Here is a 27,238-nt window from a genome sequence, read left to right as displayed (position 1 = left end):
GAATACAATTCCTGAAGATCCACACACTTCCACTAGCCAAGAAATCCTTCCACTGCAGAGAAAGACCTGAGACTGTGCACTGACTGGAGATCTAGTGACAATAAGAGCCCCATGCAATCCACTCCAAAGTTTTCTCCTTCCTGCTTTAGAGTGTACTCTCAAATTATACTGATCAATGTACTGACCTACCTGGCATGCCTAGAATCCTGTCTGTGCAGAATGTGCTCCCTAAATATACTGTATACTATCTTCAACATCAAGTGGGTAGACATCCTTGACAGAAAAAAAAAATCCAAGAAACACTGCAAAGCATTCAGATCTACCAGCCTACTAAAATGAAAATGACTTTGTGTGATGCTGCAAAATATTATTCAAGAAAGCATGTGAAGTTACTTTAGATATACTCTTATGGATTTCATATAAAAATGCAAGTTTAGCACAGACAGACCGGAAAAAGCCCCTATCCACAGCAGAACGATTCATGATGACAGAGTCTTCTTGATTATATCCAGTGTATGATGCTATGGCCACAATAGAGTTGATGCCTGTAAGAGATTCAGGAATATGCATCATCCACCACACACAAACATACACACCCTACCACCACTGCTTCAGACTCTTGCATTAATCTATTTAGCGCTGACTTGGTATTTATGGCATATGATATTAGAGCCAGTGTGGTATATTGGTTTAAGTGTCAAACTAGGACTCTGGAGACTATGAGCCTGTAGAGACAGACCAAAACAAAGCTGCTTCAGGTCATTTTGGAGGTATACTGTTTAAATGATGCATGCGTCTTAAGAGGCTGCAGCACAGCTTTGGCTCATGGAAGCCCACTGGGTGACCTTGGGCAAATTACACTTTCTCAGTCTCCAAGGATGGCGAAGGCAAACCCCCTGTGAACAAATCTCGCCAAGAAAACCCTACGATAGTATTGCCATAAATCAGAAATTATTTAAAGGCACACAATGACAAAATTTCATATTGAAATACTGATTTCCACAATAGACAGTGGCTGCAAAACTGAAGTAATGTTGTAAATAAATATATGCAGTGACCCCTGGTGGATAAGCCTGGCAATGTGACTGTGAAACAGAATTTTTAATCTTGGGAAGGAGCTGGTAATACCTTTGCTTCCAACTCTACACGCCTCCCTCCCCCTCCACCACTGTCACTTCATGCTCCTCCAATCTGTCAAACTCCAAACATTGGTTTTCTGCTCCTTACTCAGAGGAAATGACTGAGAAACCATGACTGTGTTCTTATGAGATGATCAACCTTGAGCCTAATAATCTTTATTTCTTTTTCCAACTGACTAGGCAACAGCCTGAACAGCCATGCCCCTAGAGCTACAATGGTGAAAACATGAGAAACTGGTGACCAAACGTACTGAGCTATTCCTAAAGCATCAAGAATGATATTCTTGACTAGCTAATCCAGTGAAGGTTCAGAAGTGCTTATATTATCATTCAATAAAATGGGATCATGAAGGATTAACATAATAAAGAGTTGTGTTTTTTAAGTAGGTTCAGAAGCACATAGATTTCAAGAAACTTTTCCCCAGTCCCAATGCTGAAGTCTTAAGGTTGCTGCCATCAAAATACCTACAGTATTGCATCTAGTTTATCAATTATCCCTTGATATCTGTACTTTTTGAACCTTTGATACTAAGCCTCTCAGTGAAGGAAAAGCCCTGGGTTCCCAGGAGATGCAATCCAAGATCTACAGAAGTTTTGAGAAATATATGTGTATGCTACAAGATCTGCTTACAGCTCCTCAGATCTAGAGGCATGGTGCTGAGGCACTGACTTGGTTTTCAGTGGACCTTCAAGGGATCAGGTTTCTTTACATTAAACAGTGACTTGCAAACCTACCTGCTGGTAACTCTCTGAATCTTAGGTATTCCATAGAACGTGTAGTCACAAGGGGTTTCTGAGGATAATACAGCACATGGGCAAGCGTATCCATCCGGACATGAAAGTTGGTGATATAAACACCCATGGCCTGTTTGCCCATAGCAGACTGGTACGTATTCCTAGGAGACTTTGAAGGTAGCAGAACAAACAATGTTAGTGGGGAATCCTCTTTATACACACATAAAATATTACACACACTAGCATAGTCTAGTTTTAAGCTTTTATATTAACATAAAACAAAGTCTTACAAACCTGATTGTGATCGGGAAATGGGATAATAGAGGCACAGACCCCTAGAATCATGGATGGGTGAATCTCACAGTGTGTGTAAGTTGAACAGTATGCAACCCCTTTCTCCTGCAGGTCATCTGGAGTCATGGCCAACATGACAGTCTCCTCTTCTAAGGTGTCAATGTATTCCACTACACCGCTGGCCACCAAGTCCTGCCAACTAAGCAAACCACCTCAATTATTACAGGGCCCAAAATTTGATATCAAACAGACATTATCCTATTGCAGTGGGCAGCATCAAATGTCACTGGAGTCCCCATTTTCTGCTCAAACATTGGGATTTCTGTTTCCTTTCTTTGCCCCTGAAATCTCTTCCATCTGTTCTGACGGGTCCCATAACCACTGATAGAAGATTTTGAGTATGTATGTTGCACTAAGGGAAGGGGAAACAATTAATCTTCCTCTGCCCCAGCTACTGATGGAAACTGTCCTACTGGCATGAGTGATTAGTACATTTTCTTGTTTTTTAATTCAGAGCCCCTACAGTAATCTTTATAGGATGTTTGTGGTTGTTGTGTGCCTTTAGTCATTTCCGATTTGTTCTGAGGGAGTTTGGCTTTGCCTTTCTCTAAGGCTGAGAGAGAGTGACTTGCCCAAGGTTACCCAGTGGGTTTCCATGGTCGAGGGAAGATTCAAACTCTGGTCTCCAGAGTCATAGTCCAAAAAAGTGTTGCCAAAAAAACTTTGGTAGGATTGCCATAAATCAGAGGCTACTTAAAAGCAAAGGACAACTACAACAAAATGGAACGTTGGACTTACCTGAGAGACGTCCCTTTACAGCAGAGAAGGTCCGAGCATCCTGATCTTGGGTGGCTCCGCCCACTTGGCTCCTGGTAGGCAGGTAGGGAACAAAAGAGACAAAGGGCATGACCGGGGCCCTGGCCCCCCGCCCTTGCGGGCGGAGCTACCCAGGAACCCCAGTCGATTTTAAGCCGAACGCACCCTAGGAAGAATGCGGTCTAGAGAAACTTGTCTCCCGCCCCCCCCCCCCGCGCCAGTAGGCAGATAGGGTGGGGAGGATGCTCGGACCTTCTCTGCTGTAAAGGGACGTCTCTCAGGTAAGTCCAATGTTCCATTTAGCAGCAGAGAAGGGGCCGAGCATCCTGATCTTGGGATATAAAAAAGCTAACCAGATACTAGGGAGGAATGGCTGGCGCGGAGGGCGGATCTGACACTATTTGTTGTAACACCCTCCGGCCAAAGGCCGCCTCTGCCGATTGGAAGAGATCGAGCTTATAATGTCTGGTGAAGGTAGATGGGGACTTCCAAGTGGCTGCCCTGCAAATCTCAGCCAGCGGAGCGTTGGTGGACAGGGCCGCTGAAGTAGCCGCGCTCCTTGTCGAGTGAGCGGTGATGTCCCCCGGCGGCTGTAGGTTGAGTGACCTGTAGCACTGGACTATGCACTGCTTGATCCACCTTGCCAAGGTAGACACCGACACTTTCTTGCCCTTAGAGCTAGGTCGAAAGGAGACGAATAGCGCCTCAGACTTTCGAAATGTGGCCGTTCTCTTGAGGTAAACTTTTATGGCTCTGCGAACATCTAGAGTATGCCAACACTTCTCCAAGTCGGTTGTAGGTCGAGGGCAGAAGGAGGGGAGGACGATGTCCTGAGTGGTGTGGAAGACGGAGTTGACTTTAGGGATAAAAGTTGGATCCGGTCTCAGGAGAACGGAGTCTGGCCTGATGATTAGCAGTTCCTTGCGGACGGAGAGAGCGCCGATCTCAGACACACGCCTCGCCGAAGCCAGTGCTGTCAGCATCAGCGTCTTGAAGGTCAGGAACTTGAGGGCTACTTCCCTCAGCGGCTCGAAAGGCGAGATGGTCAAGGCCTTCAGGACTTGGTGGAGGTCCCATGACGGAAACCTATGTTTGATCGGGGGTGCCTTGTTGGCGACCCCCTTTAGCAATCTACGGACATGGGGGTGTTGGGATATCCTGGCCGCCGCCTTATGGGGCAGGATGGAGGTGATGGCTGGCAGTTGTCTCTTGATAGTGTTGGGCCGCAGGCCCTGGAGAAAGCCTTCTTGTAAGAACTGGAGCACCGTCGGAACAGAAACCTTGATGAAGTCTTTGTTCTTGCGCTTGCACCACCTTTTGAATGACCTGAAGGTGTATTCGTAGATCCTATTTGTAGATTGGCGTCTTGATGCGAGGATGGAGTCAACCACTTCTGGGGAGTATCCGTAGCCACTTAGCATGTGGCGTTCAATTTCCAGGCGTGAAGCCGTAGCCAGGCTGGGTCCGGGTGATGGATCTGTCCTTGAGCGAGGAGGTCCCTCCTGAGTGGAAGGGCGAAGCCTTGCGACGCCATGGCAAGGATCTCTGAGAACCAGGGTCGCCGCGGCCATGCTGGAGCCACCAGGATCACTTGCGATTTGGACCTGCGTATCCTGGCCAGGAGTTTTGTGAGTAGTGGAGTCGGGGGAAATGCATAGAGGAGGCCCGGTGGCCAGGGGTAGTTGAGGGCGTCCATTCCCTCGGCCCCTTCCGTTAGGAATCTGGAGAGGAACCTGGGTGTCTTGGCATTGGCGGGGGAGGTGAACAGGTCCAGGATGGGCTGGCCGAGTCTGTTGACGATGATCTGGAAGGTCTGAGGATGGAGGCTCCACTCTCCTTGATCTATGTCTGTTCTGCTCAGCCAGTCGGCTTTTGAGTTTAGGGATCCTTGAAGGTATTCTGCCTCCAAGGCTATGAGATTGGACTCTGCCCATGCTAGAAGGGATTGAGCCTCGATCATCAGTGCCCTGGATCTGGTTCCCCCTTGTCGGTTGACATGAGCCTTGGCCGTGGTGTTGTCGGTCCTGATCAGGACTGACCTCTGACGGATCGTCTGCTTGAAGGCGAGGAGAGTGCAGTGAATTGCTCGGAGCTCCAGCCAGTTGATGCTGTGTGTTAGTTCTTCCGGAGTCCACTTGCCCTGGGCCAGCTGTGTTCCGCAAACTGCTCCCCAGCCCCGAAGGCTGGCATCCGTGGTGATTTGGACACTCGGGGGCCCCCAAATTAGGCGGCCTTGGTGAACTGCATCGGACATCCACCAGCGAAACGACTCCCTTGCTTCGCTGGAGAGCTGTATCGTCTTGTGTCTCTTGAGGGCAATGGCCCGTTGGTGTGGCAGAAGGAGCCATTGCAGAGGTCTCAAGTGGAATCTCGCCCAGGGAAGGCACTGGATAGCTGCTATCATGAGACCCTGGAGGCGAGTTAAGAGCTGGAGGCTGGGGCGCCTGGAGGTCAGGGCCTTTGAGATGGCCTCCTGAATGGACTGGATCCGGTCTGGAGGTAGGCGCACCGTCCCTGCCTGGGTGTCTATTATGGCTCCCAGATGGTGGATTTGCTGGCTTGGGAGCAGCGAGCTCTTCTCTAGGTTGAGGAGAAACCCATGATCCTGCAGAGACCTGAGAATGCAGGTGATGTCTTGAGTCCCCTGTCGCCTGGAGGACGACCGGATCAGAAGGTCGTCGAGGTAAGGATAGACGTGTAATCGCTGGGTCCTCCACCTGGCAACCAGCGCCACCATGATTTTGGTGAACACCCTGGGGGAAGAGGCTAGCCCAAAGGGGAGAGCTCTGTACTGATAATGACGTTTGCCATATCTGAACCTGAGGAATCTTCTTGAAGAAGGGTGCACCAAAATGTGTAGGTAAGCATCTTGAAGGTCCAGTGATGAGAGAAAGTCTCCTGGTTGGAGACCGTCTAGGATGGACTTGAGCGTCTCCATCCTGAACTTTTTCTTCAGGACGAATCGGTTGACCCCCCTGAGATTCAAGATGGCTCTCCAGGATCCGTTTTTCTTTGGAACCAGGAAGAAGGTGGAATAGCAACCTAGTCCCCTCTCTTGTCTTGGGACGGGTTCGATGGCCTTGATGTCTAGCAGGCGCTTGATGGCCTCCAGTAGGAGGTGGTGCTTGTTGGGATCGGCTGATCTGGGAGATGGTATAAACTTGTCTGGGGGCGTACGGTGGAACGTTATCCTGTAGCCCTGTCGAATGGTATCCAGGACCCATTTGTCCGAGGTGGATGTCTCCCAGATGTGGCTGAACCCTTGCAGCCTGCCCCCTACTGGGGGGGCGCCGTCATTGGGGGTTATTTTTGCGGGGCTGCTTGGATCCTGCTCCCTCCTTGGAGGAGAAAGAGGGTTTTGTCTGTTTGTTAGACCTTGAATCTCCCCAATTTGATCTGTTGGGTCTGGACTCCCTGGCTCGAAAGGAGTTGGAGGAAGAGGGGTAGGAGGGTTGGGAGCGAAAGGAAGAGCGGTTTTTGTATTGCCTCTTATCGTCTCTTTTTCTGGAGGTGGGAAGGGCTTTTTTCTTGTCCTTGCCTTCTACTAGCACTGGTTCTAAGGATTCCCCGAACAACTTGGAACCGAGGAATGGGGTGAAAGCTAAGTTCTGCTTGGATTTTGAATCCACATTCCAGCTCTTAAGCCAGAACTGCCTGCGGACTGCCACGGCCGCTGCCTGGGCTCTAGCGCACTGTTGGATGGTGTCGAGGGTGCCGTCGGCAGCGAAGGCTGCCGCCCTGGCAATTTTGTTAACGGTTTGTTTGACCCTGGTATCTGGGTTGGGTAGAATGTCCAGGAGTTGACGGGACCACTGGAGGCTGGCTCGCATTACCATTGAGACGGTGGTCGCAGCCCTAATGGCAATGGACAGGGCCTCGTGGGCCTTTTTGAGTGCTCCTTCGGCCCTACGGTCCTCTGGGTTTCTGAGGGTGTCCTCACCATCCCTGCTGAACACCGCTGATGAGACGAGCGCCGACACAGGGGCATCCACGGATGGGACTCTGAGCCTGTCCATGACGGCTGGCTGAAGTACATAGTACTTGTGGGTAATGCCGTGGTTGGATCTGGCCGAGGCTGGTTTTGCCCATTCGTCTCTAATAATCTGCATGATGTTGAGTGGGCATGGGATTTGTTGGACTGGGGAGATCGGCACTGGGAACAAATCCTCGCTCATTTTAGGGAGGTCTGAATCTGGGGAAGGGGTGGCCTGGTCTGTAGGAGTGGTAAGGCCTAAGGTTTTGGTTGTCTTTTTTATAAGTGGCGCATAGTCCTCCTGTTTAAACAGACGAGAGGACAATTGGGGGTCTAACTTGGTGTCCCCTTCATCATGTGACAGCTCGCCCTCCTCTGCCTCAGAGGCTGAGAGGTTGTGAGTGTCCTCCAAGATTTCGTCCTCGGAGGACAGTGCAGCGCGAGGCCGCTTACGACTAGAGGCCCTGTCATGTCGGGTGCGCTTGGCTGGAGGGAGGTAAGAGCGCTCCGAACCCGAAGCCTGAAGACCCTTCATCCTCCCCTTCTGAGTCAGGGGCCCCTGAGTGGCTTAAAGGAGTCTGGTTGGGGGAGGGTGTGCCTCTGGCCAGGGGCCCCCGTTTTCTGGGAGCCTTGTGTCCCTGTCCCTCCCTGGCCTGGCTTGTGGCCTGGGGCTGGCTTGTTGTGGCGGGGACCTCCCCTATACCCCCGGAGTAGGCCCTTGTCAGCGCGGTGGCGCCTGATCCCAGCGCCGTGCGGGTGGGGTGACTGTGGGCATTGGCTTCTGGCAGCCCAAGATGGCGGCGCCCATGGGCGTCCATGTGGCCAAGATGGCTGCGCCCATGGTTTGCCGCATGGCCAAGATGGCGGCGCCCATGAGCGGCCGCATGGCGCCGCTGGGGTACTTCCGGGTTGTCCGGAAGTGGGCGGAGCGCCACCCCGCCAAGATGGCGCCCGCCATGGGCTCCCTGGTCGGCAATAGCCTGGGGTAAGCCCAGGGTCATCCCCCACCCCCCCGGGAAGGAGTTGCTGGGGAAGAAGGGCTGAGGGAGCATGGATCCCGGCCACATCAATAGCGGCCCGCCCCCTGGGAATGTAGCGGCCCCCCAAGGCGCCACGCTGGGCTCGCGGTGCAAGCCAGCGCCTTCGCTCCCTCCCTGGGCTGCCCCGGTGGAGGAGGAAGCTTCCTGGTCGAGGAAGGCCCTGAACCACCTCACCAACTGTGGCGGCGAGGTGTTGTTAAGAGAGGGCTCTCCCTCTTCAGACCACCCATGGGTCGTCTGGGAGTCCCTTGAGCCTGCAGCGAAAGGGAGGGCTTCCTCCGGCCGCTGCGGGCGCGCTTCCACGTCCAGGGGCGCCGCTGGTGATGCCGCTCGGCGAGCAGCCGGCAAAGCCGGGGCTGGCCCGGACAAAGTGGAAGCAAGCTCTCCTGTGACTCTGGTCTCCCTGTCGGCCGCCATGTCCGTCAAGGGGGGGGGGGGGAAGAGGGAGGCGGCAAGGGCACAGGTAGCAGTAGGGGAAAGGTGCCTTCTTTTTTTTTTTTTTTTTTTTTTAGGGTAAGAGAGAGGGAAGGGACAAGAGGAGAGAGAAGAGAAAGGGGAGCCAGGCGAGTCCAGGGAGCTAGCGATGAGATTCTGGAGATGGATGGAAAAAAAACAAACGTCCTACCAGGTGCGAGGCAGGAAGAAGACTGGGGTTCCTGGGTAGCTCCGCCCGCAAGGGCGGGGGGCCAGGGCCCCGGTCATGCCCTTTGTCTCTTTTGTTACCTACCTGCCTACCAGGAGCCAAGTGGGCGGAGCCACCCAAGATCAGGATGCTCGGCCCCTTCTCTGCTGCTAAATTCACACTCCAGATGAGATTCTTTCAGTTCTTATATGACTAGGCTAAACTTGGCTGATGTTATTACCAGAATGCAATTTTAAGCCCCCCATCTATTTACTTAAAATACTGTGGCACTTAGCTGGCTCTAAGAACAACAAATATGTAGTAACATGGTTTCCCTGGCCAATAATCTTTCCAGTTTGTCATCATATGAAACTGTTTGCCATCATATGAGACTCATGCTAATGGAATAGCAAGAAAGAGACAGGTACACCTTTCCCCAAGAGAAAGCAAAATGCTTTGGAGGGGTTCTACCTGTAGTTGTTATATTCACGTTCTTTCAGTTGGTCAATATGTCTCTTCTTCAGAAGCAACTTTTGCTTTTCTACAATTAGAAGCGGGCGGCAAATCCTTCCAGCATCAGTATAAATGCGGATTTCTCGTTCCCTGATATCTCTGATCATAGACACCTGCATAAGCAAACACCAGTCTCAAAAACAATAGCAAAACTATAGAGCAGCCAAAAGTAGGAAATATCTAATGTATGGCACAGAAATTTCATATGTAAATAGATTTAAACCAAACAAACCAAGACCAACCTTATCAACTATCACTATATCAAGCACAGTATGTGTAGAGCTCAAGTTACAACCCAACATCTACCTCTGACACAATGATGTCCATCTGACGGCGCAATTTCCTCAGTGTGTTCATAAGCTGTTCTGGGTCTTTGTGTATTCCAACCCAGCATCCATTCACAAATATCTTTGTAGCACTGGAGGGGATAAAAAGTTATATATGAAAGTTTGCCTTAGACCGAGCTATGTGAAGCTTCCTGAAATTCAGCTTCCTTTTATTCTTACTCTGCAATAGCTGCTGGAGAAATTTCTTCCAGGTTTTCCATACTCCATTCTTCTAAAAATTCCAGAATCGGGGATGGCTGGGATCCCACAGAGATATATGCCATGAGAGCAAGGTTCTTCACAAGCCCCACAGCATGACCCTAGGAAAACATGACATTTTGTATAGTTCAATCATTCAAGGTCATGCCTCAATTTTATATCATAAGACATAAATATTATGACAAGCATTTAAGTTAAGAGCGTGTTTAGAGCAAGAATTTCCAATCTCTACCTTATTTACTGAACTGAATTCAATAGAACAGAAAATATGTCCACAGTGACGCTAGTGCAAAGAAACGTCACCATGTAGGAGTTCCACAACAGCAATAGCAATGGCAATGGCATTTACATTTCTATACCGCTTAATAGTAAGCATAGCACTCTCTAAGCGGTTTACAATTTATAAGTCTAAGGTTGAGAAGATATCAGCAGAGCTGTTCAGGGTTGTGAGAGAGCTCACTCAGTTGGCTCCCCCCCTGAACCCACTATTGGAGCCATCTAAAGCCTGCTGTGACGAGTTCAACAACTTCTTCGCGGATAAAATCTCTCGGCTAAGAGCTGATCTTGACGCTGTTATTGGTTCAGAATCAAGAGTAGAGGCGTCCAGAGCTTCCGTGAACTCAGTTGCACTGGATCATTTTGAGTCTGTAAGTACCGAGGATGTGGACAAGATCCTCGGTAGCGTTAGGAAGACGACCTGCTCTCTTGATCCCTGCCCTTCATGGCTGGCAGTTCAGGGGGGGAACGGCGACAACAGAAATGTTGCGTCGTATTATCAATTCATCATTCGGGGAGGGCCATTTTAAATAATAATAATAAATAAAAATTTTATTTATATACCGCCCTTCCAATAGATCAGGGCGGTTAACAGCACAATTAAAACAATACAATAAAAACATCAATACAATACAGGTTCAATAAAAAACAGAAAAACAGAAAAGCCCCGAATTAGCCAATCCCCTTGCCAGTGAAGAGGAAGGAGGCCCATTGGACTTTAGTCGGGGAATGCAGCTCTAAAAAGGAAGGTCTTTAAATCCCTCCTAAATTGGGCCAGGGAGGTGGCCGAGCGGAGCTCTATGGGCAGCGTATTCCAGAGGGCCGGGGCGGCGATGGAAAATGTCTTCCTAGTGGTGGAGACAAGCCTAGCCCCGGGGACCCTAAGTAATTGCTGCCCAGATGTTCTGAGGGTGCGGGACGGAATGTATGGGGAGAGGCGGTCCTTCAGGTATCCTGGGCCCAAGCCATCTAATCTTAAAACAGCCATTGTAAAACCTTTATTAAAGAAGCCCTCCCTTGACCCCCTAATTCGAAATAATTATCGGCCTGTGTCACTGCTGCCATTTTTAGGGAAGGTGATCGAGAGAGCGGTTGCCTCCCAGCTACAGAGGGTCTTGGAGGAGACGGATTATCTGGACCCATTTCAAACCGGTTTCCGGGCGGGCTATGGGGTTGAGACTGCCATGGTCGCCTTAGCCGATGATCTCCGTCTGGGCATGGACAGGGGTAGCTTGTCCCTGTTAGTGCTCTTGGACATCTCTGCGGCCTTCGATACCATCGACCATGGTATCCTTCTGGATAGCCTGGGGGAGTTGGGAATCGGGGGCACTGCTCTACAGAGGTTCCGTTCCTACCTCTCAGGTAGGTTCCAGATGGTGGAGCTGGGGGACTGTCATTCCGATAGGAGGGCCCTGACATCTGGGGTCCCTCAGGGAGCGATCTTGTCCCCTATGCTATTCAGCATTTACATGAAGCCGCTGGGAGAGATCATCCGGAGACATGGGGCGCGGTGTTATCAGTACACTGATGACACTCAAATAGTCTTCTCTGTGTCTCCGACTGATGCAGTGACTAGGGATGGCATCTCTCCACTCAATGCCTGTCTGGAGTCGGTAATGGGCTGGATGAGGGAAAACAGACTAAGCCTAAATCCAGAAAAAACGGAAGTACTTGCGATAGGCTCTCCCGGTCCTGGGAAGGAAATTTGTCCACCTGTCCTGAACGGGGTCACGCTCCCCGTGAAGGACACTGTTCGCAGTTCGGGGGTGCTTCTGGACTCGTCGCTTCACCTGACTCCTCAGGTGGATGCGACGGTTAGAAGTACCTGCTATCAGCTTAGGCTGATACGCCAGCTGCGCCCCTACCTGGACCGGGGAGACCTTGAAACAGTAGTATACGCACTGGTAACCTCTCGACTTGATTTCTGTAATGCGCTCTACATGGGGCAACCCTTGTACCAAACTCGGAAGCTGCAGTTGGTTCAAAATATGGCCGCAAGGCTGGTCACTGGTAGTTCCAGGGCCAGCCACATAACACCTATATTGAAAGATCTGCATTGGCTGCCAATCCGCTTCCGGGCTCAATACAAGGTGTTGGTTATTACCTATAAAGCCCTAAATAGCTTGGGCCCAGAGTACTTGGAGGACCGCCTCTCCCCATACAATCCGCCCCGCATTCTCAGGTCAGGTGGGAAAAAACTTTTGAGAGTTCCAAAGATGAGATACGTAGGGACTGCGCAAAGGGCTTTCTCTTGGAGTCTTGGAACTCTCTCCCTGATGAGTTCTGCTCGGCCCCCTCCCTGGAGTCATTTAAGAAAAACCTCAAGACTCACTTATTCCGCCAAGCCTTCCCCCACATGTCCTGACTGTCATCTTCTCCTGTGTATTGCGTGTTGTTTTAGATTGTTTATTGATTTTAACTGGTTTTAATCATTAGGTATGAATGATGGATTTTTAATGATGTACTTTATTATACGGTTTAATATGGGGGATTTTCATGGTTTAATTTTTATCTGTAATTTTGTTTTGTGCTGTATTGTATTTCATTATTATCTTGTAAACCGCCGTGATCAAAGGAATGGCGGTATATAAATAAAATCTCATTCATTCATTCATATCCTATAACCTGCTCTACAAGAGAACACTCATAGTGATAGGCAAGCTTTCAAGATATTTCCTTTACTGATCTTTAAACTGAACAATCCCAAATAGATGTCTGAGAAACCTGAAGATTTTTTAGAACATGGTTCCTTAAGTCAAGGTTTTTTAGATTATCAACTTTCATCATGAAGCCTAAAAATAAAACTAACATTGCAGAGATAAATATATAGATGGAATACATAGAGGAATATACACACATTGTACACTTGTTTTTATCTAATCTGTTCATTACCTCTGGAGTTTCAGCAGGACAAACCATTCCCCACAAGGTGTTGTGCAGCTGCCTGGGCTTGGCCAATTTACCATCTCTGCCGATAGGGGAATTCAAGCGACGCAAGTGGGAAAGTGTAGATGCAAATGTGAGTCGGTTCAACACCTTTGTGAGAAAACCAAGTAAATTTTTAGAAGTGGTCATGAGAGATATAGTGTATATCTTAACAATAAAAACAAGATTTACCTTCTTAAAGCAAGAGTTATTTTACAGTGAAAATACATTCATTTTAAGCATTTATCATAGGTAACTTAAGATAATCTAAAATCAGTTGAGAAGCAACGAATGTAATAGAGCAGATAAACAATTGTGGACCTAGCTGCATGACAGATCACTGGAAATCCCATGTTGATGTACAATGTTTAAAAAATAATGATTTTAAAAGGCTCACTACTCCAAAAAGTGGAATTCATTAAGCAATTTGATTCTCCCTGTCCACACAAATATCATTTTATAGTTTGACTGTTACAGCAGACAGAAGAAAACTCTGAACAAATTCCTCATACATTAATAAAATTATAAAAATAAATTTGCTAGCCTCAACTGTGAAGTACAACACGGAAGCAGAAAAGGGAAATCTAGATTTCTGTTAAAACCAAAGACACTGCCCAAAGGCTGACCAAAACTAGTTAACTCCTCCATCATCCTTTAACTATCATAGAATGTTAAACAGTATCTTCTTCAGAGGCAGGTTGGGTTATAGATTTGGAGGGGAAACAGAACAAAAATTTGGAGGGGTGCCAAGTTTATCTTCTTTCAAAATAATTTCCCCCCCTAAACTTGAAAAAATTGATTAAGGAACATTTTATTTTAGAATGATGACTAAAATGTTTTAGATAAGATATCTCCCAAAACTATTTACAAAAAACACATACTGGGAAGACTTATACATAACTATGTACAGTATTGCAATTCCTAGACTCGATTTTCTTATCCCAGTTCTTTTTATGAGGTTTAGTCTTTTATACCTGCTTGACACTATGGTAGAATTTGTTGTTGTTCTTGTGTGCCTTCAAGTTGTTTTCAGCATATGGTGACCCTAAGGCAACCCTATCAGCCTGTCATGGGGTTTCCTTGGCAAGCATAAGGGATTTGCCCTTGCCATCTGAAGCTGAGAGACTGACTTGCCCAAGGTCACCCAGTGAGTTTTTATGCTCGAGTGGGGATTTGAACCCTTGTGTCCAGATTCATAGTCCAAAGCTCAAACCACTACATCATAGTGCAGTGGTTCCCAACCTTCCTAATGCCGCGGCCCTTTAATACAGTTCCTCATGTTGTGGTGACCCAAATCCATGAAATTATTTTCGTTGCTACTTCATAACTGTAATTAAATAAGTGTTTTCCAATGGTCTTAGGCGACCCCCGTGAAAGAGTCATTCGACCCCCAGAAGGGTCCTGACCCACAGGTTGGGAACCATAGAATCATAGAATCATAGAATCATAGAATCGTAGAGTTGGAAGAGACCACTAGGGCCATCCAGTCCAACCCCCTGCCATGCAGGAAATCCAAATCAAAGCATCCCTGACAGATGGCCATCCAGCCTCTGTTTAAAGACCTCCAAGGAAGGAGACTCTATCACCTTCCGAGGAAGTGCATTCCACTGCCGAACAGCCCTTACTGTCAGGAAGTTCCTCCTAATGTTCAGGTGGAATCTCTTTTCCTGTAGCTTGCATCCATTGTTCCGGGTCCTGTTCTCTGGAGCAGCAGAAAACAAGCTTGCTCCCTCCTCAATATGACATCCTTTCAAATATTTAAACAGGGCTATCATATCACCTCTTAACCTTCTTTTCTCCAGGCTAAACATCCCCAGCTCCCTAAGTCGTTCCTCATAGGGCATATGTCATAGTGGCTCCAGTTTCTTAGTTTTGTTTGTGCTAATGATTTCTTTTGGGTTTTTTTGTTTTGTCTTTTTCTGTTTTTAATAAACTGGCAAAACCAAACAGGTTCCTTACAATTCAGGTGTCCCTTACTCAGGGGACTTTGTAGCTCCATTTGTAAGAAAAACCATTTTTTTAAAAAGTAAGTTTTGTCTGTAATCTTTGTTTTAAATTAACTGTGTTTTTAATATTCCAAACATCACTTTGTGACAAACAAAATTAGACATAACAGATTTTATGTTCCTAAAGTAAAAGAAAGTTTACAAACTGTATTGTGCTTGTAAACTGTTTTCAGAAATGTCCCCTGAGAAAATAGGAAATTTTCTTCCCCCAGGGCTTCAAAATTTCCAGAAATTTGACATCTCTGGTGTAATGGAGTGCAGAAGTCATTTTTGTATACAAAATGCAGCTTGCATCCAAAAATGTTTGAATGAAAGTTTCTTTTGTAAGGACATAGTGAGCACTTAAGAACAGGCGGGGTGGTGTTGCTGTCTAAAGGAAGGGGAATCTAAGGGTTGAAAAACTGAGGTCACGAGAAGGGGATCCCGACCAAAGGGAACAGAGTAAAGAACAGGCATAAGCATGAAGAGAAAGAAAGGAAAGAGACAACAATCCAAGCAGAGGAAGGACTTAAAGGAGTTTTAGGGAAGAATGGGCTATTCCTCTTGAAGAAAATGAGGCAAAATATCTGGTAGGCTACAAGTTAGAAATAAAATTTCATGCAGTGATTTCAACTAAACCAAATGGTTGTCAAGCTTCTTAACAGGATTCCAGATGTCACAGAAACATTATATTATCAAATGAAAAAGTTGAAGTGCTTCAATCTGAACTCCATGTTCATCTGACAATCATGAAACTGACAGTATGCTTACCTGAGATACTCCAGCTCTGGCCTGGTGAGCTTTCTTCTGGTCTCCCCAGTTGCCTGTAGCCAATGAGTATTTCAACCCATCCGATATAATTCTGGTTTTAATTGCTAGCTCCAGGTTAAAATCCTTCCCTCTGTCAATAAACTTCTGTGCATATATTCTAACTTCTTTCAGCAAGTTCTTAAACATTCTGTTGAAGAAAGCAGAAAAATCAACAGTAATGAGAAGAAATTTCTTTATTTCCCCAAAGAATTCTTTCCAAACAACTGAACATACAGTCCACAGCCTAGAAAAGCAGGTTACATTAAACCCTACTAATAATGATGTAACTACTCTTCATAGGACTATGAGAACAGCTACTTTGGTCTGAGAAAAGGCTTCTCTAGTCCAACTTTCTACCCCAACAAATGACCAATGCTCCCAAGCAACACATCAATGCAACAGTGAGCACCCTTTTGCATTCCTCAGCAAATCTGGGAAGCATAAAGCCCCTGATACTGAAATTAATTTTATCATATTTTATCATATTTTAATTATATCATTATTTTCTCCCATATGGGACCCAAAGCAGCTTATGTTTTACATTAAAAACCATATGACTAAAACAGTCTGGAATACAAAAATTATAAAGCATTAAATATAATCCACTTAAAAACATTAATTTAATTTAATTTATTTAATTTAAAAACATTAATTTAAAGGTTAAAAGCAAATTAATGTCTTGAGAACTAGCATGATGTGGTTCTTGTGAATAATATAACCACTGACAGTATTGTTTTGAATGTGTCTAATCTTTTTTCAAAGTTAAGTGGCCACCCACACTATGGGAAGAAAGTTCTGTTGTTTTATGTACTGTGTGAAGAATTATTTCATCTTATCTACCTTGAACTTTCTGTTATTCAACTCAGTGGATGGCCCCAGGGTCCAGGATTATTGTGGTTGCTGCCCTTTCCCCAAATCTGGGATTCAAGGGGGCTGTGGGAAAATACTCCCCCCAATTCACTTTTTCTATTTCAGGGATGGATAACTGTACCAGGAAAAGGAGGTAATTTTTACTCCACTGCCTGCCTTCTCAAGCAAGCTGAGCCATCACATTTTAAACTAAAAAAGCAATATGGACATGACAGGAAATCAATTTCAATTTACCTTTCCTAGGTTTCCCAGGCAGTTTTTATGGTTTTGGAAACTGATAAGGTGTCACGTTTGGGGCCAATTTAGAATGTTTTTCACCCTTTTATTTTTTGAAAACATTGGGTGTTTAGGGGCTGTCAAAAAGGCATTGTGGATTAAATGTAGTGTATAGGCTCCACTTTCCTCACTCCTGCTTTACATTATGTACAATTTTATGCACTTTAGCCATATTCTCTCTTAGGTCCAAAACACAATGCAGAAACAATCCAAGTTGAGACTGCTTTAACTGCCCTGGCTCAGTGCTAGGGAATCCTAGGAATTGTAGTTTATTGTGACACTACAGCTCTCTGACAGAGAAAGCTAAATGTCTCACAAAACTGGTTACCAGAATTCCCTAGCATTGAGCCAGGACAGTTAGAGTGGTCTCAAACTGAATTATTTCTGCAGTGTGTTTAGGACCTTACTTGTCTTTTTCCAAAGCAAAACAGACCCAAAATGCTTAAACCTTTTTTTCACAGGAAAATGTATTCAGCCTCCTGATCATTTTGGCTGCCCTTTTCTGCCCTTTATTCAGCTCTACAACATCTTGAGAAGTAGTCAATGCCAGAACATCTTGTACAAAGAGAATCAGACACAAATCTCAGCATCATAACAGGTTTTCATTAAAGCAAAAGAACAGATGGGGATGTTCAGTAATTATGATCCATGAAGAACTCTCAAAACAATTCAAAGAATCCTGATAGATTACAAATACTTGACATGTTTCCAAAAGGTGTTGGCCTAAGACTCATGTTGATTTGACACAACACCAACATGAACTACCAAGAACTATCATGCAATAGGAGTATCAAGATATCAGGAGAATCAGAAAAGGCTTTAAGGTTTTAACCTTCTGGTACACATTCATTCAACTAAAACAAATTACCTCAGCTATGTTTCCATGCCCTGTGCATCATGCCTGATTTGGCAATCCTGCTTTCTCCTTGTAACAGTTCAGTTTAATCAGGAGTGAGCTCAAAGGGGGCTGTCAGAGTGAAGAGGTGGGAAACACAACTTCTACCCAACCTTTTCCACTAGGACATCTCAGGATCCAAGCCAGTACTGGCCATAATTAAGTAAAAACCCACAGCTTTTTTCACTCACCCTCTGAACAAGAAAGCAAGTAACGGTCCTGCAAGATCTAGCCGTTTGTTGCCGTAGTGATCTCTGTCATCCAGTTCCCTTCTCCCTAAGGCTGCCAGCAATAGCCTATGAACCATATACCTAAAAGAGAGAATGAGAGGGAGAAGGAGATAAAATTTTGAAGATATTCAAGACATTCAGATTTCTGCCAAGATGCAATAATTTGGTCAATATGAGATCTGCAATGAAACAAATCTACTCCCCCACCTCCTAAATCTTCATCCTCACCTCCACAGGATGAAACACAAAAAAATAATCTCTTTTATTACAGTATGTAATCAGATTCCAAAGACACTCCTATTAGAAGCCCCCAATGATTCTAACCCACCAGCACCCCAGTCACATTTTTCAGCTTCAAAACGCTGCTCCATGTAGATGGCCTTCTGGAATGGAAGCCTCTCTGTCTTTCATATACAGTTAATTCTGCCTCCAGCCTACACAATCCAGACCTCAATGTATAGTCAGCCCTCCATATCCATGGATTTTTTTATCCACAGATTCAACCACCCATAGCTAGAAAATGTTTTTAGCAATAAGTAAATTCCAATAAGCAAACCTTGATTTTATATAATAGACACCATTTTATATAATAGACATCATTTTACTGTGGCATTGTATGTAATGGGACATGCACATCCACAGATTTTGATATCCACAGGGAGCTCCTGGAACCAAACCCAAGGAGATACCAAGGGCCCAGTGTACTATTTTAACCTATGTTAGCAAACAGGCTGACATGTTTCCATATGTGTAATATTATTTATCTTGACATACCCAAGAAAATATGCCTTTTTGGTTTCACAGAAGTCACTAACACCAACATGCGGAAGCATCTCCTTCTGCAAAACTTCTTTTGCATACTTGATTCTTTTTTCTTTCGTTACACCAGGCTTTGCACCTCTTGAACCAATGAAATTCAGGGCAACGTTCTGTTCCTGGATGACAAATGCTTCATCTAAAGAAGGTTTAACCTAATACACATAGAAAGGAAAATGTGGTCTTATCGGCCTGAGAGGCCTCCTGAAATCTTTAGTGGTTAAATACAACAAATTAATGTTCAAAGAAGTGGCTCATAACTTAAATTATCTGCAACCAAGATTCTACTTTGGTTTGATAATACTATAGAACTGTAATTCTAGAACTACACACTGCCCCATGTCAAGAATTGACAGATAAAATCAATCCACATTACCATTTCCATCATCTCAGGATCTTCGAAATCATAAATTATATGCTCCAATATGTCTCTGTCAGAGACAAACCCTAAGGCACGAAAGACAATAATGATAGGAACTTCCTGTTTGATATATGGCAATGTCGCCACAATGCGCTGACCTATGGCACTCTTCTTGGCACCCTAAGGATACAAGTAAACACATTTTCAGCACATTTGCATTCAAGCAAAGCATCAGTGTATTAATATCAAACATACTGTTAATTCAAAGATTAAACCCTATATATTCTAGTGAAGGTAATCTGCCCTCTTTGCCAAGTTTCAAGGAAATAAGAAAAAGCAATTACTATTATACTATATTTATATCACCTCTGATTAACATTTCAGAACTATGATCAAACGATTAGTACAAAAGACCAACTCAGCTAAATGAGCTACTTTCTTTAACATCACCTCCTTGTGGCTGCACAAAGCATTACTTTAGAAATTAAGAAATGTCAAAAAGAATTAAAAAAACAATAAAAATAAATTATTTATAACAAAAAGAAGACCAAATCCCAGTGTATGTAAAACAGTAAAAATAAAAAAAATTACAAAATCTCCTCTTACATGTTGGGCGCCAAATATAAAGCATTTATACAACAACCACTGAATGAGTGTGATGAAATTTCGTTTCCTGTTTACAATAAGCAGCCTGATAATGTTTTCTTTGGAAGTACCATAAATTAAAATACTGTTCAATCTAAGTAAGTATGGCTAGGAAGGGTTATAAATCAAAATGCTTAAACCCCATTGAATACCTCAGCAATGACCCCTAACTGCAATGCATTTTTGAACTTTCCTTCTCTCTTTCTATCATGTCTTAATCCGTTAAAAATCACAATTGGGTAACGCAAACTGCCTTGCATCTCAACCTGAAGTGAAATGCTGGATATAAATAAAAATAAAAATAAATGAGGCAGACATAAAGGCCTAAAAGAGAAGAAATATGCCAGTCCACAGATTATAGAGAACTGTCAAGAATAAAGGAACATATTCAAATGATTCTCCCTATAGCTCAATACAAGCAGATTTTATAATTTATGGAGAAATTCTTCTCCCTGTAGCTTCTCTCAAGCAAATTTTATAATTTATATAACATGTGTGAAAATAGTGTATTTTAAGACATTTTTTATTAATGATAATTACAATGTCTTTACAGACACAAGAAGGTTCATGAAAAATACAAGATACTTTTTTAAACCACAAACAGTCCAAACTCAGAATATTTGCAGGTCTTCTTCAAAGGTTACATATTTAGAATCAAACACCCCTTTTTATCCCACACTGATTTCCATATTCTAGTGCTGTTGTTTTTATATACTCACCTGTCCACCTCTGGCCAGCATGCTAACCCATATAGTACTTGTGGGTCGAGAAGAATTCTCCAGGCAAGAACGACACTCTCCTGTGTACGCATATTTAGAATCTTTCTTTGCAAACACATATACTGTGTTTGTAGCCATTTTCTCCTGAGCAATCAGAACCTGTTCAGAGAATACTGTATAAACTAATGTATAAAAAACTGTTGGCAAGTTCATTTTTGCAATATTAGACACTTTTAGGATCTTGGTTACTAAAATAGGGATGGGAATCAAACAGTCCACCCAAATTTGCAAGGCTGTAACTGCCAGCATTCCTTACCACTTAGTGTGCTAGGTAAGAGTGCTGGGACTTGCAGTTCAGTAACAGCTAGAAGGAAACACAGTTGCCAGGCCACTCTAAAATATAGTGGGCAAGCCATCAGATCTCTGAACTGGAACCTAGTAGAATGTGTTTTAATAGAACAAATACAGGGCATAATCCTGGCATTTAACGAATGCTAGGATTCAGGGAGAGAGCTTTCTGTACCTTAAAAAAAATCAGTCTTCAAGCCTAGCTTCCTTCTCTTATTTGCTCTAAGCAGAAAATGGAATTGAAAGTCTCAACCCATGCTCCCATAACATAGCAGCCAAAGAAACAGCCCAGCATTCTGGACCAGTGGATGGTGGCAACTAAGGGGAATAGTGGGGCTTCATTCCGACTATGTTTAAGAAGTGTGCCACAGCTTTAAAAGTGAACACAGCGCTACTAAGCAGACTGAAGCCACTATGTAGCAAATACATGGAACCTTCTGAATGGACAATATATTTTTCAGAATTCCTAATCCTTACCTTTTCTGATCCATTAATAATGAAATAGCCGCCAGGGTCGAGGGGGCACTCATTCAGCTCACAAAGATCACGGTCAGTCAAGCCATTTAGCAGGCAATATGTGGATCGCAGCATGATAGGAATTTTTCCTATAAATGTTTTTTGATGTTGTGTCTGCAACTGGTCCTCACCTTCTTTAATAACTGTTTTCATTATGTCCACATACAATGGAGCAGAATACCTTGGAAAAAGAAGTTACTATGTTTGAGAAGAATAAAACTGTAATTATGCAGGTACTTTTTCCCCCAAGTAATGACAATTTAAATAATACCAATTGAAGCCCTCATCTTTTGTGCTACAGTACTGCACTTCTGACAAGGATCAGAAGTGAGGTGTCATCATATATTTTCATTAGTAATAGAAATACTAGTTTCTTACGTGAGGTTTCTCAGTCTTGCTTCATTTGGCATCATAGGAGAAGGGGCACCATCTCTTTCCCAATGTGTAGGCTTAGATAGGTAAATTTGTTCAAATTTCAAAAGATAACGAGGCTGGAAATAACCCAAACACATGGTTTTAATTAGACCGTTTATAGATTATGAGAAGTGGCAGCTTCTTAAACCATTTTATCCCATTTCTCTGACTGAATATATGTGAATGTAGATGAATGCATTCCCAGAATTCCATAGTATTGAGCCAGTATTGAGTTAAAGTGGGATCAAATTGGATTATTGCTGCAGTGCAGATGCAGCCTGTGTGGGATCAAGTTTAGGGGCAGGTGTCTGTGGCAAGAAGGGCAGTGCAGGGCATTCCAGAAAGGTTGTGGTACTCCTCCATTACATTTGCACCAGCAAAGAATGCTGGTGATCCACTGGGAACCAGCAGCATTGGTGCACAGCTTCCTCCTGCGCTTTGCAGTTTAGGACTGCAAACACTAGTTTAGATGTTATTCCCCTCCCTGCTCTTCACTGCCTCCACTGTTCTTCATCTTCCTCCTCAGGCTCATGACATTAAATGGAGAATGTAGTTGAGAACATCAACATTGTTTTAAAAATAGCTTCTAGTCTTCATCATTGAAAATATATATTTCATCACGTACAGGCAATTTCTGATGAAATCACAGAAGCCAGAGCAGTAGATAAACAAATTTCTGATGGGTGTGTGGGGAACGTTTACATTTCCTGGAACATATGATGTAAAATTATTATTATTTTCTTAAGTACTATTCTACTTATTAATTTGCATGTCATTTTTCAATGCTGGCACCTAGATGCAGTAATGTGCTTCATGATGGGGTGACAAATCAAACTCTGGGGAAAGTGGGCAGTTTAGGGAAGCTTCTCATTGGACTAGTCTGGTCTTCTAAAGCAGAGCTTGGACCCCCATAGTCCCTAGTGGCATGGCTAGATCTAGGAGCTTCCCCCCAAACTATGCACCTGTTCTTTCAAGGGAAGATTTGGTGCATAGTTTTGGGGCAACCTCCTAGGACAAGCCACCTAGTAGCAAGGCTAAATCTGGGAGCTTCCCCCAAAGCTATGCACCTGTTCTTTCAAAGGAATAACAGGTGCATAGCTCTGGGGCAAGCTAGAATTGTTAACAGGTCCTATGGAGGTCTAAGCTCTGCTTTAGCAGACCAGACTAGTTTAACAAAAACCTTCTCTAAAAGATGCTCTACAGAATGTAGCTACTTATGGGTATACCCAAGTGGGATTCTAAGAGGTCTGAACTGGTTACCTATTTGTTTCAGTGTGCTGGTATTTACCTTTAATGCTCCAAATGGCTCAGGCACAAAATAACTAAAGGAACACATTTTCTTATACAAACTTGTCTCCCTGTAGGAGGTGCTACTTTCTCTCTTTATCTGACATGATAAAGAGCCTTTTCTGTTTTAGCATCCCATTTGTGAAACACCCACCCCAAATAGCTGTAACTAAAACAGCAATACTGACTTTGCAGTCATTTCATCATGGTATCAAAACTTACTGGTTCTTCCACTTCTCCTGTAGCATGTTGAGCTTCTGCTTGCAGATCAATGGGTGGGGCATCTTCAACAATTCTCTGCACAGACATCTGAATGAATTCATCAAATGAATCCAACTGTTGTCGGACGAGTCCTTTTTCATCAAAGTAGGAGCTTTGTAAAACGGTTTAGAATCAATTAGAATTACCACTGCAGTGTTACATGAATGCAGCTACATCAAGGATTATAATTACATTTACCTGATTAATATATAACTTTTAGTCAATTGTACAAAAAACCAAGACTTTCCAAAACAGAAGTATATTATCTTCATTTTTAGTTTCACACAGACACGAAACTATGTTTAAGCTGAATGTCGACTGACTTGTGTGGAAGACCTTACACATATGCTTTTCTCTTCAATGGAACTCAAAAGTGCTTATTTTTAGCAGAATCAGATTTATTTCATATTTTTTTATTTGGACAATTACCTGATGACAATCCAGCATGCTTCTTGCCACAAGTCTGGAGTGATTTCATCATCATCCTCATCATATTGCATATCTGCCAATTAAAAATAAAGACCAGTAATTTCAGTGTTAGCTTCTGTAATTCTTGCTATGCAAAGATTTCCACAAAATATATAGGGCCAATATATGACTCACCTTTATTTCCAAAACTGCAAATAACATTATTTCCTTGAATATCATCAGAGGCCTTTCCCAACCCTGCCATTCACTTTCCTTACAAAAACTGAAGATATGATTTAATGTGTGCAAACCATGATGTGAATTCACCTTTATATGAAGGCATTTCACATGTCTAATTGTGAAACTATCAGAATTATTAGGAGTACAGTACTAGGCATATTTACTGGGAGTAAGCCATAGTGAAAAAAGAGGGACTTGCTTTCAAGTAAGCATGAGGAGGGAGCTAGCTTGTTTTCTGCTGCTCCAGAGACTAGGACCCGGAGCAATGGAGGCAAGCTACAGGAAAAGAGATTCCACCTCAACATTGGGAGGTGACAGAAAGGGCTGTCCGACAGTGGAACAAACTCCCTCAGAGTGTAATGGAGTCTTCTTCCTTGGAGGTATTTAAACAGAGGCTGGATAGCGATCTGTCACAGGGGATGCTTTGATTGAGAATTTCTGCATGGCAGAAGGGATTGGACTGGATGGCCCTTGCGGTCCCTTCCAACTCTATGATTCTATGAATGTTTAACAGCTGTGTATACAGCTGTGTCAGTCTGCAAAATCAGTATGTAGAGAGATCTTGTAGCACCTTTGAGATAACTGAAAGAAAGAGGTTGCCAGCATGAGCTTTCCAAGACTTCAGTCTACTTCCTCAGATGCATTTGGACTGAAGTCTAGGAAAGCTCATGCTGCCAACCTCTTTCTTTCAGTTAGTCTCAAAAGTGCTACATCTCTCTCTCTACATACTTATTCCACAAACTAACATGGCTATATCTTTGAATAATAATAATTTGCATCTGAGGAAGTAGACTGAAGTCCAGGAAAGCTCATGCTGCCAACTTCTTTCTTTCAGTCAGTCTCAAAGGTGCTACAAGATCTCTATACATACTGATTCTGCAGATTAACACGGCTATATCTTTGAATTATATGAAAAAAGATGAGAAAAAATTATTATTATTATCATCATCGTCATATTGCAGATGGACACTGAGTGGTATAGCCAGTGTGGCGTAGCGGTTTGGACTACAACCCTGGAGACCAGGGTTCGATTCCCAGCTTCACCACAAAAGCCCCTGGTGACCTGTTATACAACTGTGCAATTCTAATTCCTGAAGACTTAGGTCTGCTGACAAAGAGTAAGGCTCCCCAAAGACGCCAGCCATTGGTTATTGCCTTCAAAGCCTCACACGGTTTCAATACAAGATCAGGAACAAACGTGGACCCACATATGAGCCTCCTGATCCCTAAGACCTATGGAGAGGCTTATCAGCTTGCCATGATGGAGTAAAATGATGTGTGAGGCCCTCCATTTATTTGAATGCATTGCAGCGTAGTGGTTTGAGTGCTGGACTACGACTCTGGAGGCCAGGGTTCGACTCCCAGCTCAGCCATGTAAACCCACTGGGTAATCTGTGGCAAATCACACTCTCTCAGCCTCAGGGGAAGGCAATGGCAAACGTCCGCTGAACAAATCTTGCCAAGAAAAGCACTGGATAGGCTCACCTTAGGATCGTGTTAAGTCAGAAAGGACCTAATGACATATGTACACGTACACACGCACATATATATACTGGGTGACCTTGGGCAAGTCACACTCTCTCAGCCTCAGGGGAAGGCAACGGCAAACGTCCACTGAACAAATCTTGCCAAGAAAACCACAGGATAGGCTCACCTTAGGATCATGTTAAGTCAGAAAGGACCTGATGACACATGTACACATACACACACACACACACATATATATATATATACTGGGTGACCTTGGGCAAGTCACACTCACTCAGCCTCAGAGGAAGGCAATGCCAAACCTCCTCTGAACAAGTCTTGACCACCCCCCCCATGAAATGGTCACTGGCCTGGCCACCTAAACCCACTATGGCCTGTTACAGACAGCCAAAATAAAGCTGCTTCGAGTCACAGTGGAGGAATGGTGTTTCAATGATGCATGCATCTTAAGAGTCCAGAAGCCACACCAAAGCCATGATCCAGTCCTTAGGGCTGGAGCGTGGCTTTGGTGTGACTTCTGGACTCTTAGGACGCATGCATCATTGAAACACCATTCCTCCACTGTGACTCGAAGCAGCTTTATTTTGGCTGTCTGTAACAGGCCTAAGTGACCTTAGTTGAGTCACACTGGCCCCATACAGACAGGCCAAAATAAAGCTGCTTCGGATCACTTTGGAGGTATGCTGTTTAAATGATGCATGCGTCCTAAGAGTTCGGAAACTGCACCAATGTCACGATTCAGTGCTAATGACTGGAGTGTAGCTTTGATGCAGCTTCCGGACTCTTAGGACACATGCATCATTGAAACAGCATACCTCCAAAGTGACCCGAAGCAGCTCTATTTGGGCAGTCTGTATGGGGCCACTGTCTCAGCCCCACAAAAGCCAGCGACAGCGTTGCCAAAAATTGACACTTTCACACTTACATATACAAGTAAGTTATTAAAGTTGCCATAACTTGGCACACAACAACAACCACAAGAACAGGGGTTTGTGTGAGGGAGCAAAACTTGGGCCAAGGCCACCTGAAGATGTCCATGGTCCCCAGAGGCATCCAGACTGTGTCCCTTATGCCACACTCTCTCAGTCTCAGCCAATGCCAGCCCATTTTGCCTAGACTTCATCAGCCTTGGCTCCCCCCTCCTGCGCGTAATGGATGCTCCCATGCTTAAGGGGGCCACACAGCGGAGTTGGGCAGAACAATCGCAAAAGAGGAGAGGACAGTCGTGAATCTTCAAGCCATCTCAGGATCCCCCCCCCCGAAGGATCCTTCCTCCTCCTCCTGACCTCATAGCCCTGAGCTCCCCCCGCGTAGCCTAATGGATGAGCCCACGCTTAATAGGCGACACAGTGGAATCGGGCAGAACCATCGCAAAAAAGGGGGGAGACAGGTGGAAATCGACTCACCTTCGTCCGCGTCGTACATCTTGGCGACGGAGCCCCACAGCGAGTCAAGAGAAAGAGGAGTATTCGGGAACAGCCTCTCTCTGCAGAAGAAGCAGAGAACTGACGCCGCCACCGGAGAAGCTCCGGTTTAAGAGGGAGTCGCGTTTCTCAGCCACTTCCGTTCCACTTCATGACGTCACTTCCGTTAGGTCCAGAAGTCCCCTCTATGGTTTTACCATAGAGTTAAGCCTTCTGTTTTCTTCCCCCCTCTTTCGCTCTAATTCAGTGGCTCCCAAACATTGGTCCTCCACATACCTTGGACTTCATCTCCCAGAATTCCTGGCTGCTGGCCAAGCTGGCTGGGCCTCCTGGGAGTTGGAGTCCAAAAACACCTTATTAACCAGAA

At 44.7% G+C, this 27,238-nt stretch overlaps 1 protein-coding gene across 1 annotated transcript in view; it reads right to left on the bottom strand.

The window, feature by feature from the left end:
- The window catches only part of LOC149323375 (DNA-directed RNA polymerase II subunit RPB2), a 33,252-nt gene extending 6,242 nt beyond the window's left edge, over positions 1–27,010 (bottom strand). The window contains exons 1-17 of the mRNA XM_089488860.1: positions 26,854–27,010; positions 23,741–23,813; positions 23,273–23,423; positions 21,728–21,840; positions 21,311–21,530; positions 20,486–20,644; positions 19,137–19,301; positions 18,719–18,915; positions 17,906–18,025; positions 15,635–15,821; positions 12,846–12,989; positions 9,639–9,778; positions 9,439–9,550; positions 9,091–9,245; positions 2,169–2,367; positions 1,875–2,043; positions 449–545 (exon numbers count right to left, since the gene is read on the bottom strand). Coding sequence (XP_089344986.1) covers positions 449–545; positions 1,875–2,043; positions 2,169–2,367; positions 9,091–9,245; positions 9,439–9,550; positions 9,639–9,778; positions 12,846–12,989; positions 15,635–15,821; positions 17,906–18,025; positions 18,719–18,915; positions 19,137–19,301; positions 20,486–20,644; positions 21,311–21,530; positions 21,728–21,840; positions 23,273–23,423; positions 23,741–23,813; positions 26,854–26,872 — 2,420 coding nt within the window. The 5' untranslated portion in view covers positions 26,873–27,010. The remainder of the gene's footprint in view (positions 1–448; positions 546–1,874; positions 2,044–2,168; positions 2,368–9,090; positions 9,246–9,438; positions 9,551–9,638; positions 9,779–12,845; positions 12,990–15,634; positions 15,822–17,905; positions 18,026–18,718; positions 18,916–19,136; positions 19,302–20,485; positions 20,645–21,310; positions 21,531–21,727; positions 21,841–23,272; positions 23,424–23,740; positions 23,814–26,853) is intronic.
- Between the last annotated feature and the right edge of the window lie 228 nt (positions 27,011–27,238).

Source organism: Sceloporus occidentalis, unplaced genomic scaffold (genome assembly GCF_023333645.1).
Source record: "Sceloporus occidentalis isolate IW3139 unplaced genomic scaffold, rSceOcc1.0.p SCAF_1, whole genome shotgun sequence".
In the NCBI taxonomy this organism is placed as follows: Eukaryota; Metazoa; Chordata; class Lepidosauria; order Squamata; family Phrynosomatidae; genus Sceloporus; species Sceloporus occidentalis.
Note: the sequence above shows the minus strand (reverse complement) of the source record. Positions and strands in the feature narration are given on the sequence as shown.